We start from the raw sequence: 15,920 nt of genomic DNA on the forward strand, positions 1-15,920 counted from the left end.
CAACTAAAGTGGTGTGGAGCTGACCTTCAGGGAATCTCTGAAAGGAACGTGATAGCTGATGGGTAGATAAAAAGCTGAAGCTGAGCGATGGGGTGCTGCACTGAGTAAAGAAGGTAATGGGAGATAACAGGTATATTCCAGTCAGAGTACAACAAAGAAATGAGCCCTTGCTGGAGTTGCAGTCTTGTGTAGGAAGACTGTCTCAAAGGCACAGAGTTCACTGAACGCAAGCCCTTTATGCCTGCTCAGCTTGTGGCTTAACACACTGTGCCTTTCACCTCAGCATGTAAAGCCTTGGCCTTGCTACTGCTTGATGAAATGTAGAATGTTGCTCTCACTGAAGTCAACATGGTGAATCACAGGAGTGAAGCAATGTGGCTGCACACACCTTTTTGGAGTGTGTGAGCCTACGCTGTACTGAGCAGTGTGGCGTATATGCACAGCAGCTTCCCCACCTAAAACGTGGCAACTGAAGCCACTGTGAGGCCTCTGGAGCACTGCTGTATGCCTTATGTCCTGAGTCACATGCTGAAACCCATGCCATGAAGCAGTCGTGTGCATGCTTCAGTTTTGCTGGAGTCACAGGGAATCAAACACCCCTTCAAAGTCTGGCATGTGCTCCAGCACTTCTGTGTCTGGGAGGCACACAGTCGTCATGCTGTCCTGTTGCAGGGAGGTGCATTCCTATCATCTCACAGCAGCAGCTGAGTCAAAGGCTCACAATACTTGCTGTTGCATTTTAGCTGTATTTGGAAGGAGCACATGCCATCTGAATGTGTGTTTGGTTTTGCACCTCTGGGCAGCGACTGCCCCAAAGCTCCCAAATTTTCAAAGAGTTACATGGGGATTTATCCAGCCAAATCCCATTATAATCAATGGGAGCTGGGTGAATAATTACGCTGTGGTTCTTTGTAAATAGCGGTGAAGGTTGCCAGTTATTGCTGATTATGATGCTGACTTTTTGTAGGTGTAGATCCACGCTGTCTGTTGGGAACTGTACTTATACGAATATGTGAAATAACCCGGTGGTCTAATTTCTGTGTTTACTGTGCACATCACTTCAAAGAACTGAGGTTGATGACTTCTGGTCCACTGTGTTAGCGGTCCGTCTCCTCTCCATCTCCTGTTGTTTCCTTTCACAATCTGAGTAACAAAAAATGGGGGTGTAAATAGAACTCCAACAAAGAGGTCTCTTGAGCCTGTAATGCTCCCCTGAAAGGAGGCTGTCTCGGGGATGAATGGAGCAGCCTCAGCCTAGCAGTAGCGGGGAAATAGATGACTTGGCATTGGACAGTGGCAGCCAGCAGGGTGCATATGCCTAGTGTGGTGGCAAATAATGGTTAAGCTAGTCAGTTGAAGGGCTAAATGAGAGGACATTGTCTAACCCTGTAACCGTAACTAAATTGGAACCTGAAAAGAGTTTATAAACATCTGGCTGCTAGCCCATCTCGAAAGCTTAATAGCTAAATCTGAGGTGCAGGATTTTTTAAGACTGCAAATTATCACTTGGAAGTATTACCATCTTAGCCAGATTAATTGCATTTCAGTTTTGTAGAGTGTATTAAATTGTGGTTTGAGCATCTCTGCTGATTTTTCCCATTAAATTCCTTTTCATGAGATCTACATTTCTGATTGGTGCTATTTCCATTTGGAAACTCATTTTGGCTTTGTGACATCTCGCTGGTGATTTACTTTATAGTTCTGATCACAGTTCTGATCTTTACTTTATAGTCTGGTGGTACACCTTAACTTCACTAATTATTGTATTCATGTCTTTGTCCAGATGCTGTTCTGTTTAAGCTTGAATAGTGTGACACACATCTGAAGCTCTTGATTTCTCACAAATTTAGCAGTGCAACAGCACATTTCCCTCTACACTCCTATTTGATTTTAATATTGCTCTTTGGTGACAATGAAAAGTCTACACTGGTTAGACTAATAAGCATGTGACCTCCTCTTCAGACTAGCTTTTCAATCTTTTTATAGCTCCCATTATTAATAGGACAGCATCTATGTGCTCTGCATTTGTGTTGCAAATACTTGCAATAGTTGGAATAATTTTCTAATTACTTAAACAATGCACTGTAGCAGCACCATTTGAAATTCCTGTAGGCGACACGCTTGCTAATTGTTTCCTTTAGTAAATCTAATTTATAGGGTTGTGCAAATAGTTGCTGGGTTTCAAGTATTTTGGCAGCTGAACTGAAAAAAAAACCCAAAAAACCTGTTATGGACTGAATGGAAACTTCATTTCTTTAGAATTGTCAGCACACCAACAAGGAATGATTTGAGGTTATAGAAACATTTTTTAACACCTGGCAAACTGTTTCATTTGCTTTTCAGGTACATTTAATAAAAGCAAAGGATTGGATCATAAACATGAGAGGGAAGTAGTCCCAGCTCTCCTGTTTTATCTACCGGTTGAGTGAGTAGGGCAATTTACTTGGGATGTTAACAACTTAAATTCAAGACTCCAAACTGCTTTAAGCTTTTAGTAGAGTTCTTCTAACAACCAGATGAAAGTCTTAACACTGGGAATGAAGTGTTCTGAGATGGAGCCCTCTTTCTTCCCTAGGATGCCTAGATTAAAAAAATAAGGCCAATGGACCAAGCAAGCAAAATCAGAGTTCATGGGTCAGGTTTCTTGTGCTGGATATTCTCTGTTTATGAGTCTGACGTGGGCCCAATGCACACATGTACAGGGGCAACATAGAGGCTGAGGATCAGAAATAGCCTCTGACCCCTCTACTTTACCTTCTCCTGCTGCTGTGCAAAGTGAGTAACCTGGCCATCAGGCTTTAAGCTTATTCTTTCTCTGATCAATTTACTCTATCACTTTATATGATTTGGAAAAGCTTCAGTAGCAAAAGTTGAGACTGAAACACCCAGCATATTCTCCATCCAAGCATGTAGCTACCAAAATCTCAGGTTAATATTTGAGCTCATGATCTTAACTGGGACATGTTGCACAGAGGAGAGGACAGATTTAAACCAGGGTCTCCCACAGCTTAGATAAGTGTTTGCCATCTTGTCTTACGTATCTGTGTGCGCATGACGAGTGGATAATGCCAGTGATTGTGCAAGTCTGCTACCAAAACTGGAATATTTCATTTCAGAAATGTCCATTCCCAACCTTGGAAAGGAAAAACAAACAGGTCTAGGTGAATTTCCCCAATTTATTTGAGGCACAGAAACTGTTTATTAAAAAGAGTTCAGCCAGCTGTACTTGATTATAAGAACTCTTCAAGGTGTAAAAATTGATGAAGACCTTGGGTTTTCCATTTATCTGAAATTGCTATCAATACTGTTACTCTTGTAACACGTTTTGAAGAGACTCTCGCTCTGGAAAATCTGAGTAATATCATGCATTCTGGGAAACTTATTTAAAAAAACCTTGGAAAATACTTTCTATTTCTTATTGTTTTCTAGTATTTTTGCTGGATCTGGAGCAACACCAGATACTAACAGGGTCTTATTTTTCAGTCTATGCATTTTAAGACTCTACATTTTTCATAGTCCTTGGATTTTGTTGCATACTTTTGGGTTTTTCTCTCCTCTATTTTTTTTCAGGACCAAGTAAGATTTACTCAAAGACACGTCTGCTATGTCTCTGTTACTATACTTTGAATACCTCCAGAGGAAAGCGAAATATAAAAGAAGATATTTTGCCAGGCACAGACCTAAGTGTATGCAAACTTCGGCTATTCAGGTTCTCAAGGTCAAGTCTAGCAAATCTAACTATTCCTAAAGACAAGGGTTTTCTTCTCGCCAACCATTGCTTTCCTCTTCATCTGCAACTTCTCTGCCAGCTGCAACACTTGTACCGTAACACTAAGAATGAGCATGAAAAGTCAAACTAACAGTTCTCTTCCAGGGTAAAGCTGGCAGCAGATGACTCGAGGACTGTGCAAGCCCCTGCCCCAAACTGGGAGTTCACTGTGACCTGTTGTATCCCTATCTCTAAAGATAAACTTGAAGAACCAGCCCTCCTCTGCCTTCCCAGGGATCTGCGCTCTTATCTCTAGTTGTTGCTCACCAACACTTTTATCTGTCAAAACCCTCTCTGCTGCCCTAGCAACAAGCATCGAGGCTCTTTTCCAGCTGACATAAGCTTCCTGCCACCTCTTGATGACAAGTGCTCCCAACATTTCCAGCTGCCAGACCTTCAGCATCTGCTCCACATGTCACCAGGCTGACTTCACTGAACCTTGGGCAGCTTTGCACTCAGCCAGTTGCCTGATGCTATACGGTGAGAATGACTTCACCCTGACCACAGCCACTTGTCCACCTCTTTATGTGCTGAACCAGTGACAATCAGGGTTGCTGTTCTCCCTTAAAGATAGCTTCTGCTATTGCATTTATAACAAGTACATGTTTTATTCAGACTTAGTTGGATATTGTATTAATACTATTTTAGAACAATGGCTTCAGTAGGGCTCCATTAAATGAATTCAGAATGCTTCTTTTTTAATTGGAGTTTGAGCAGGACTGGCTCTTCTGAATTGCTGGTGTCCTCAATTTATTAGTTACATTTAGAAAATAAATATTATTGCTGTTAAAGAATCAGACTCTTCAAACGCAGACAATTCTAGATTCACTCTGTTTCTACTAATGTATTTTACTGATGATTTTCCTAGGAGCAGGTCTAGGTCGTCATTTCACACTTCATAAAGTCTACCTAGAGTGTGTGTTGGTACCAAATTCCCTGGCAGATCTTGTAATCTTTTTCTTTTTAGAGCTCTGTTTCTCCACTGTCCTTTCAGTAGTGTGTCAGAAGTGGAATACACCAGCCAGATGAGAATCGTCCAGTGAAGTAGATTATGCCATTACAGTATTCACCAGCACCTTCTTCTTATCTCTTTTTCGAGTGCTGCTGTGTGTAAAGTTTTCCACAAGCTCTTCTAGATCCCTTTTCTCCTTGAGAGGATCAAAGATAGAACGAGTGTGGGAGACAGGCAAGTAGGAGGAGAGCCCAGCTGGCAAATGTGGCAAGCCTGGGCCTCCGGTGCTCAGCCTTATCAAGATTACTCTAAGGCTGAAAAGGTGTATTTTTCATGTCCAAGTGTGCTGAGCCCTGCCTAGCAAATGGTCATTAGGCTGCCATCTGAAGGGATCCAGCCTGCTGCTCTCCTGCCTTGTGGGAGCTCAAAGGTCTGGAAGCAGCACCTCAGTGCTTGTTCCTTGCCTGCTATGAGGAGTAGTTCCCTTGGGGACCCTTTCATGTGCTGCAAGGACAGATTATACCAAGATAAAGTTGATACTGCAAGCTCTTTAATAGGTCCCACTAACTTCCCTTGATGCTGGGCAAGCCACAGCATCAAGCTGAGCCTGAGCTTGCTTTAACAGACTTGTTTCTTTGTAGATATCTGGGCTCAAGGCTCATTTTTAGGATATGCTTTATGTGACCTACCTAGTCAGTTAGTTGCAGCAGTTGCAAGGTATCTTACCAGTTAATGTGGTTCCTGCTGTATTGTATTGTATAAGACAGTATTTCATATGAATCTTTTCTTGTTCATCTACTTAATGCAGCACTTCAAAGTTGAGAAGGATGCCAATGCTCCCAGCAAGATTTCTAAAGCTTAGTTCTAGATTGAGGGAATGATTTTCATGCAGTGTTTCCTCATGACGGTAGAACTAGCTTTAGAATTCCAGAGGCACCTTATGAATGTACAAAGTCTGTTTCTGTGGGGAAGTCAGGATGTCTTATTTCAGCTCTCCCAGTAAGTCTCACATTCTAGTCAAATGATGAAACAAAAGGGTTAAGATAATTGTAACATTTCACATGTATGAGACAGATTATGATACTACCACTTGCTAACATTTTCAACAGTCTAGATCACATTTCCAAAATCCTTGGGTGCCAAGCACATTAAACTCTCTAAGAATATATGTGTTGCAGACAAATTTTGAAATATATGTGGGTACCTCAATCAACTGGTAAACATCTAACAGGATTTTAAAGATGTGTTCTTACATTGCTTCCAACAATTTTTTTTTTTGTCCTTTTGTTGTGTCAGTTACTTAAAAATCAAACCCGAAGAATACTTTGGGAATTGAGCTTATGCTTTAGATTTGTAAACTCTTTTGAAAATCCACGCTCTATTTAAAAATCTACATTGTGTGAAAAAAACCACAACCCTCCTTCATTCATATCACTGGGATGACTGCAGTGCTACAAATCACAGAATGTAAATGAGAGTACTGAAAATTTTTCCCATATTGAAAAATCCAGCATCCGAAGGAAACAGGCTGTGTCAGGCTATAAGATTATCTTCAAAACGATTTTCTTCCCTTGTTGAAAACAATTATGAAACCTCCTAATTCTTCAATTACTGTGTATTTTCTTGTCTCACCTGATTATTTTTTGGGGGACAGTTGCTCTAGTTTCTGAAACTCTACCTTTTGTCTTACCTATTGCAATTAAGCTATTGTTTTGCTTAGGAAAATGGCCTGACTTAATTCAGGTTTGTGCCTCAGAGTAAACTGAAATGACTAATAGCTCTGTGTGTGCCTAATGATGTGAGCCCTGCAGCCACTAAAGGCACCTGCCTCAGTGTGTAACCAGTCAGGGCTCACTCTTGTGTATGGCTGGAGATTCACATAACAAAAAAAGCAATTAGACACCGTTTGGGATTTGCAGCAAACTAACAATGCAGAGAAATTGCCAGGGAAGGATTAGTTATCTCTTGCCTGATAAAAGCAGGTATCAGTGGAAACCTCTTAAATTGTCCTTCCACCCTAGCTCCACATGTAAAGTTTAATGTCTAATGAAGGCTGCCAGGGTTAAACTCCAAAAACCAAAGATCTGGAAAGCTGAAAGTGTGCTTAAATTAGCACTCCTGCTACCCTTTCAAATCACTCCTAAATCTGCAAGTTGCTGCTAGTTTTGGCTGTGCCTCTAATGGCAACCTGTTGTGTCCAAACAGAAAATTCTCTGTGATTTTAGCATCACTTTTGTGGACAGGAAATTACTCCAAAAGTATAATCTGCAGCATTTGGGTTTTGAAAGAGTTGCATTAATTGCACTGCCTTACTGTGGCTCTTAGAAGGTATACATGGCTCTTTCTTGGATCTGTTCTGAGCACACCTCTTCACTTGTGAGGGTCTTTCTGGCCAGACAGCTTCTCTGTGCGTGCAGAGAATTGGTTTGGAAGTTTGCTCCGTGGGCTGCTTTGCGGTACAGCTCTCTATGTTGGTTGGTTATTTTGATCAGTGGTGAGAGCGATGGGCTGGCTGGCTGATTGCTGAGGTGTTCCTCCTGGCTGGATGACAGGCTTGCTGGCTGACCTCGGCCAACTGACTTTAAGTTTGGTTGGGGCTAGCAGCTAAATTTTTCCAAGGCATCTAGGTGATTTAGGAGCCTACGGTTCACCCTGAAGGGGCTCATGCATTTGGAAAATGTTACCCTATTAAACTCACTCTAAAGGGATATAGTGTGGGTTAATTTATGTCTATAAGACAGCTTGGGGTCTTGGATTCCTGTGATGTGAATGTCTTGCACTCTCCTCTTCATACAGAGGCAAACAAGATCCATTCCTGTGGTTGTTTCATCAGACAGTCAGGCTGTACTGAATCTACATCTGCTGATAAGAAAGCAACTTTTAGATAAATCATACAGGCATCTCTCTGAAGCCTAGAAGTAAGAGCTTCTGGTTCCAATAACATAAGCCTGGGCTGCCCGACCTAAGGAGGGCTGCCCACTGCTCTGTTAGCCATCAACCTGTTGCCCTTCCTCTGTCCTTATAAACTGCAGGCACACCTCAAGGGCTCTCAGGACTGGTAGGTTTGGTGAGGATGGCAGCAGGTTGCAGAATCAGCAAAAAAGGATCTGCTTTGTGGGCTGCAGGGGCCTTGCTCATGCCACAGCAAGCAACTGAGGGGTGATGAGGCAGTTCGTTCTTGACTTGTGGTGACTCTGCTCTTGGCTGATGCCCTTGATGGCTGCAGAGGGGGGATGAGACAACTGGAAGAAGGTTGGAAGAGGGGCTTTGTGGCCCCTGAGGGGGAACATAGGCTTATAACAGCAGGACTGAGATGTGCAGGAGACCTGGCCATGCCGGCATTATGTCAATTCTTTGTGCTCCCTATACCCTTTAAATATCTTCATATTCTTTTGCTGCAGAATAGGAATAGTGGCTGTGCCTGAAGTAACCAACATGTGCCTGTGGTGCTCCTTGTGGCATCTAAGCACTCTCCTGTCCCCACAGAAAATCATTAATTAAATTTAAATGCCTCTTGCTGGATTTCCCACATGGGTCTTTTTATGTCTCAAGCTGGTCATTAGGATTTTTGTGGCTTGTGTGTAGTTATATCCTATGAGGTCTTTAATAAACCATACTGAAAGTGTCTGTATGAGAGGGGTGAGAGAGAGGCTGAGTGGCTTCTCTGTGGCTGTGTGAGGTGAATGAGAAGTGAGGGAGAGAAGAAAGGATTAAGAAGTTATCAAGGGATAGAGAGAATGATAAATAAGGAAGAAAGGAAAAGACTGTGAGGAATATCGCTGATGGGTTTTAAACCTGAATTTGGGCAGTCATTTTTTTTTTACACACTCCGGGGGAAGAAGTTGTTGGAGGGAGACCTGATTGCTGCTATGCTTTCAAATTATAATCTAAGTGCTGTCTTGATTATACATCGTTGTGATTGCCATGGCCTAGTAATTAGAGCATAAAACTCGGAGACAAAAAATATGCTACTTTTCATGACTATAAAGGGCTTGACTGGGTTGTTCTGAACGAGTGATTTCATTTCACTGTGCCTCACTTTCCTGATCTGCAAAATAGAGATATTAAGGCCTATTTTTGTGAAAGCAGTCTGAGAACCTTAAATGGAAACTTCTGTATAAATGTCAAGTATCATTATTATTGTTCTTAAACTAATCCATTGTAGTCAACTGCTTTTATAGTTTTTATGAAAGCAAATACAATGGGAGCTACATAATTGGCTGCCTAACAATGTTGTTTTAATTAGAGAAAGACAAAAAAGTGTCTGAAAAATGCAACAGTGGCTTGCCTTTTTTCACCAATTGCAAAAAAATAATCTGTTAGAAATGAACCATACCATACCAGGTAATAGTTACTCTGAAGTATATGTGATGCAATTATCAGAAGTAACAGGCTCTGATAATGTTTTGTTTTATGTTTGGTTCACTATTTGCTTAGCACAGTCAAAGATGTTCAGTTGTTGTTGAGCAAGTTGGAGTACAAACGTGAAAAATTTATATGTTTACTACTTTACGACCATCTGAGAGATGAAGTTTCCTTAGGCTATGACTTCAAAATTCTGATTGTCAGTTTGCAATGTCAGGCTTATACACCTTTGGAAACAGAGTATAACAAACACACGCCTTGTCTTTAGGGAGCCAAATGTGACCCATCTTTTCATAGGATGCTGTTAGAACAAGGTAACAGAAATAAACTGGGAAAATATGAGTCCCATTACTCTTTGCATTTGACTAAATCCTGTTTATCTGAAAAGGTAATCCTGCCTCTGCCAATTCACTCCCAAGTGTGGATAGTCCCAGCAATTTGTCCCAGGGCCACATAGAGCAGGCTTTATCAGTAGGGATATGCTGCATGGCAGGATGCTCTTAATCCAAGACACTGATTATACTAGTAAAACTGATTGTTTGCCAGTCTAGTTTATTCTTCTTCTCTTGAATTTCTCCTGATAGGAACAGGATTTTGCTGGTGTAATGGTGTTTATTTTGTGATGGAGGAAGGAGAATGTTTGAGGCTTTTTAAGACAGAGCAATGCTGGTCACAGGTAATGTGTCTTCATAGATCTAAGTGATTTGGCAAAAATCCGTTATGTAGTCTTGGCCTTAACGTGACCCCAGGGTGAGTAACTTGTGACCTGTCTGTCCTCATTGGCATCAGTACAGCTGCCTTCTAGGGCAACCCAATTCAAGTAGTTTTATGGTTGCTGTAGGAGGACTTAGTATCTGCAAGTCAAGCTAAGCAGAACAGTCCTGGCTGTTTGTCCTCAGAAACCACATCGTAATGACTGTCTTTTCAAAGTGTTTTTTTTCCACCAGGCAGCACAAGCCCCTTTTCTGCAGGCTCATCTTCAGCCAGCTCATCTTTATCTGTGAGCTTGTTTTCTCCAAAACCAAGGCTCTTCAGGAACAGGTATCACACTATATGCACAGCGAGATGGGTAGAGCGACGTGACGTGGCTGCTGGCAGCTCTATAAGATGATGGACATAGTGCCGGTATTAAACTGTTAAACACCACAGCCCGAAAAGACTCAAATCTGTGTCTTGGGAATCCAGGTCCATTCAGAAGAAAAGTTTTAATACATTAAAGAGTGAGTCTGTTTGGAATGGGGCTTTTTGTTTAGATGCTTCTTAAATTATTATTTTGAGGATATTTGTGAGGACTGATCTTTCTTTTTTTTGCTTGTCCACAGTCCTACCATTGTTTGTACTAAGTGCAGTGACTGCGGTAAGGCTTTGGGAGAGGGCAAACAATTCTTATTTTCTAAGACAAATTTGACATGTGTCTTTAGATTTTATCTTTTTATCCTGATAGTGAAAAAATGTCACACTAGGTATGTGACATTAATATGATTTTTTTACTTAAAAAAAACCCAACCCAAACCTAGCACTGGATTTGCATTCTGTCTCTGAATAGTTAGCACAATTCCCAACGTTACTTACCAGTGACAGCGTTGGGAAGTGAGGCTATTTTTCAGTATAAATATAATAAAATTCTAACAGGTAATGCTCTTAATCAGAAAACATTTGTAAGAAACATGATGAAAAACATTCCTCTAGGTAACACTGTTAGGCAAGTTTTATTTTCTTTCTTGGTAAGAATAGTGAGTGTACACACACACAAAACATACCTTGCTCTACCATTATTCTGAATTGTTAGTTGCAAATGAGATTTTTCTGTCTACTCTGGCACTCCTTAATGCCATTTTCAAGTGTAAGAAATTTATTTCATTTTTAAGCAAATGGTCTCCTTGCAATTCCACATCAGCGAAAAGCAGAGTCTTCTGAGATGAAAATGCAGGTGGTTGAACAAAGGAGCCACAGAAAACTCTTCATCTTGAAGACCTCAACAGACACATATTGGAATGAGTTGACTGAACTTCAGTCCCATGTCTTGTGGGTTCATCTCTGGGGAGATGAAGTCCACTGTGGTTTTTTTTCCCTGAATGCAGCACTAGATGCTCCCTCCAGCTTCTCTACTAGCCCCTTGGGGTGGAATTCCAACTTTTGCTTTGCCACGACAAAGCCCAAAACAGATTAAAGTGAATAGAGACTGAGACAATGAGTAAACTATGACGTGAAGTTTATATACAAGAATATAACATTTATCCGGAGTATTTACAAGGTTAATTAAAGCAATATTTTACAACTCTTTCAAGTCAACCACTAGGTATATTACAGTTAGGCTACGGATGGTTTAATTTGCAAAATAACAATAATAATAACAAAAAGTTGCACTCAAATCAACCAGCTCCAAAACTTGTTTTCTTTTTTTCTTTTTTTCTGAGAGAGAAGGGCTCAGACTTGTGGAAAATAAAATGTCAGAATGGTTAATATACTCTTACTGGTGCCTATGTATTGCATGCAAGAGTTGTAACATGACCTTTATAGTGTTAATATAGGTGGCAAGTCGTTTCACGTCGGTGAAAGAGTTGTGCCCACTGTGACAGGCCAGTTGCACGCGTGGCTGTCTTCCTCTGCATCTCCTGCTTCTGCGCAACAAACATGCACGTATACAGAGAAGCAGCAATATAAATGAACCAGCATTACCAAAATGAAGAGGGAAAAACCTCAGACCAAAGTCATGTTTGCAACCATAAAAAACCCCAAAGCCTTAAGCAAGATACTTTTAATACTTCCCAAAAATAGTCATGATTTTGTTCCATTACATTTTAACCTATGTACACAAAAACAGAGGGCTCCCTCCCCTCTCGGAGAGCGGTCACCATGTCTCATGCCCCTCGCATCTCGAGGCTCAGAGGGGCTGAAGAGAGAAGGTGCAGGAGGCCCAGAGAGCTGGGGACAGAGGTGGCTGCTGGAGGCGGCCGGAGCCAGAGCCACTAACACTGCAGTTTGCGGATGCTGCGGGAGAACCGCTTGAAAGCCCGTTGCCCTTTCTGCCACCGCTTCAGCGAGGTGATCACCAATTCCCCAGCTTGCTTTTGCCCCATCACCAAGTAGGGGACGTTTATGTCATTCATCTCATCGCAGGTACACTGGAGGCCACCTTTGAGCCAAAGTACGATCTTCCTCAGATCCCTTTCTGTCAGCCCATTCAGCTTGTAGATGGTTTTGCTCTTTGTTTCAGGGGTGATCTTGGTATCCCCATTGATGTAGGCAATCTCCTTCACTTTTATCTTCAAGGCTAATAGAGGAGGGGAGGGGGAGGTGGGGAGAGAGAGAGATTGAGAGGTTTTTTCCCATTAGTGCACATAAAGAGGACCTGGGGAGGGAGGTGCTCTATTGCTAATTAAACTGTCAGGGCTGACAGAAGAGGCAGCAGGTGGCTCCATTTCTAAAGCCACAAAGGGCATGTAAGTCATTTAAGTTTGAATCAGCCTTGGGGTGGAGGGTTTTGGGGTTTCTTTTCTCCTCTTCCCCCTCCCCCTTTTTCCTTCCTTCCTAAATATTTTTTCCAGCTTTTCTCCTGTTTGCAAACAGAGAGGGGGCAGGTTTGCTACGTTAAGCAGAACTTCACTTTTCTTTCATAGCGAGAGGAGAGTCTTCCTGAAACAAGAGTTTGAAGGGGGGAGGTGGGGAGGCAAGTACCTAGACCTCATCTGAAACCTGATCTCTCCTGCGGCTGAAAACTTCTAAACTTAATTTATTAGGCTGGAGAGGATTTTAGGCAAACCTGTAAGGAAATGATATTTCACATGCATTGTTTTCTAGGGTTTTTTTTTGAAAGAATAGATCCCATGGAGGACAAATTGGTCCAACAGCTGCGTTCAATTTGGTAAAATAACTCAGAGGGGCATTCAGAGCTCTGTAAGAATCTGTAGGTCATGTTTAGATTTAGGAGGATTTATTCGAGTGCAATTTGCCAGGACAAAGCTGTTGGTAGTTTTAGCAATTATGTCCCACAGTTATGGGTTTAGGTTTTAGGTAGTGTGTTTGGGTTTTTTTTAAAGAAAGATTTTTTAAATTGTTGGAGATATTTATACTATAAATCTGTTTCCAGGTATAAACATTGACCTACTATAAAAAGACTGCCCTCCTTATTCCATTTTGCTCTTGAAATGCTAATGTGTGGATAATGTGCTGTTCAGTTGTCTGTGTCCAAAGGGCTTTCTTGTCCTCTTCTAACCCCAGATCTTCCCATTAAGTTTATATCCCCAATTGTCTGTGCATTACCTTCTCTGTCAAGGGATATACAGAGCTTCGTCCTTAATCTGCAGGGAGAGTCTTTCTTACGGTATGTGAGATTGGTCATGCAGCTCTTTCTCTTGCGTCTAAGTGCAGCTTTGCTCTACTTCTCCCCAGGCAACAGTGTGGATGAAAGACTTATTTTTTTTTTCCATTTTACTTTCTATTTGGCTTGCTAGCAACATCCACATAAAAGAGCACTACTTCCAAACTGAAAAGGACTACAAAAAGGGCTACTTTTTATCCCGAGGTGGAATTTGGCGTTTAAAGACCCAATGGTCCATCTGCAGATAAGACAAAGCCCCACCTTTTATCCAGGCACACCTCTCTCTCTGACTCCACTGGGAGTTGTACCTGATGCTCAGTTTTCAAGTTTCAACCAAGGGAGATTTGCTCCCACTTACCGAAGTCATTTTTGCAGAGATTTTCCACAATGTCATTGTCGTCTTCATTTTTGCTTTTGCAGGCATCGCAGACCTTGGGTGCTGGAAACGAGAGTCCCCATCAGGCTCGGGGAGAAAGGAACAGCAGGTGGCGTCGGGAACCCTCCGGGAAGCGGCGGTCCTCCATCCCAGCCCCTGCGCCTTCTTTCCACCCCTCCCGCCCCAGCACTTCGACGCGCCTTACCTTGCTGCACACCCGCTGGGGAAGGGGGCGGGGGGGGGAGTGGGACAGTGTGCTTTTAAGGTTACACTTCAACCAAGTGTTGTGGACTGTTGGTTGTTGGGTGGGTTTTGTTGTTTTTTTTTTTTTTTCAGGGGAAAGTGTAAGGGAAAGGTGGGGGGAGGGAGGACGGGACACGACATAAAACACCGCAGCCCCGCGCCTCAGCGATGATCTTTGCATACGAAGGTTCTCCCTCTGGGAACTGCGCGGCTTGTGTGCGGGGTCCCGTACCCTTTGCGGACATGACGGGCAAAGGCCGGAGGGATGAGGGCCAGTGCCAGATCCCCGACGGTGCCTGTGGTTTCCCCCGTCCCCTGAGGAAAGCCTCCCCGAGCGGCCCCCTCGCCGGTCCCCCTCCGTGTGCCGGAGCAGCGGGGAGTGCTGCAGCGGGAGGGAGACGCCCCCGCTCCCCTCCAGAAAGCCGGGGAGGGACCTCGCTGCCGGGGCGGCTCGTCGGGCCGCGGCGGGGGGCGGATGCTGCCGGCCCTGGGGCAGCTCGGTGGCTCCCGCTTACCTTCTCTGGTGACGGGGAGGATGTGGTCGTTGCTGGCCAGCGGGATGCAGAGGTCGTTGTCCTTGGGGAAGCGGCTGCAGTCCAGCATGTCGGGCCAGGGGAAGCCAAAGGCGGACATCACAGGAGCGCAGCTCTCCTTCACCTCCTCGCAGAGCGAGTGGCAGGGCTGGATGATCTCGTCCAGGTCGTCGATGCAGACGGGGGCAAAGAGGGAGCAGAGGAACTTCCTGGTGTCAGGGTGGCACTGCTTCTGCACCAGCGGGATCCAGGTGGAGGCCTGCTCCAGCACCTCCTGCACCGTCTCATGCCCCAGCAGGTTGGGCAGCCGCATGCTCTGGTACTCGATGCCCCGGCACAGCAGCATCGGGGCGGGGATGGGCTTGCAGTTGGAGCGCTTGTAGGAGAAGTCGGGCTCCCCGAAGGGAAAGAGCCCGGTGGCCGAGCCCAGGCACTGGGACGCCAGCAGGAGCAAGGCGCAGAGGTGGTGCTGCATTGTGGGGGGGGGGGGGCACGGGGCAGGACGGGCCGGGGGGACTGGCGAAAGGGTTCGGGAGGCCGGGGTGGCGGGGCGCGGCTGCCCTCAGCCGCAGGCAGCGTTCCCCAGCCCGGGCTCCTGCCTGCCTGACGCGGACAGAGGCTCTGAGCGAGATGCAGGGGCAAACGGGAGTTTTCTGGATTTTTTTGTATGCAAATAGCAGGGGGAGCGGGGGCTGGGAGGAGCCTGGTGACAGCCATCCAGAAAGGATTGGTCACTACTTTCTCGGTCTGCTTTTGCTCAGGGGGATTGTCTTTTGGCAGGAAATCCCTGCCAGAAACGTTACCGTGCGAGCACGGGGACGAGGGGGGAAAGATCCCAGCGAACAAAGAGCTACGAAAGCCCGAGTAGTTCGCAGCCGGACCGCGGCCGCTCTCGGGCCGCGGGCAGCTGGGATGAGCTCTGCCGCTGCCCTAGCTCCTGCGAGGCGGCGGGACCCCCATCCCTCCTCGAACCCACTTGCCCGCGTTTGGGGCTTTTCGCTGCCAGCGGCTGCACGATGTGGCCGGGCCGGTTCCCCAAGGAAGGGGCGAGGCTGTCTGCTCCCTCAGCCCCCGGGGGGTGTCTGGCACCTCCTCCCCCTTCCTGCGATGCTGGCGGGGCTGTGCCCGGCGCTGGAGTTGCAGGCAGCGGCCCAGGGCTGCTGGTTCTCCTCCTCGTCCCCCTCCCACTCCCCTTCCCAGCAACGGGGGGCTGCCCTGCGGGGCTCTTCCTCCTGTCCTCCCACCCGAGTCCCTGGGTGTTCCCTGCCCCGGGTCCCGTCCCTGCAGCCCTTGGAGAGCCCCTGCCCACCAAGGAGGATTTTCCCTGGGTGGGACCATCGAAGTGCTTTTGAAATACAGTC

General features: G+C 44.9%; 1 protein-coding gene across 1 annotated transcript; it reads right to left on the reverse strand.

Moving 5' to 3' along the window:
• Positions 1–11,281: 11,281 nt before the first annotated feature.
• SFRP2 (secreted frizzled related protein 2) lies at positions 11,282–15,172 on the reverse strand. Its single transcript, XM_061993300.1, has 3 exons — positions 14,542–15,172; positions 13,766–13,846; positions 11,282–12,360 (listed from the first exon to the last, which is right to left on the reverse strand). Exons 1-3 carry the CDS (start codon positions 15,032–15,034, stop codon positions 12,056–12,058), a joined length of 879 nt encoding a protein of 292 aa, XP_061849284.1. The 5' UTR covers positions 15,035–15,172; the 3' UTR covers positions 11,282–12,055.
• Between the last annotated feature and the right edge of the window lie 748 nt (positions 15,173–15,920).

This window comes from Colius striatus, chromosome 3, assembly GCF_028858725.1.
Source record: "Colius striatus isolate bColStr4 chromosome 3, bColStr4.1.hap1, whole genome shotgun sequence".
Classification (NCBI taxonomy): Eukaryota; Metazoa; Chordata; class Aves; order Coliiformes; family Coliidae; genus Colius; species Colius striatus.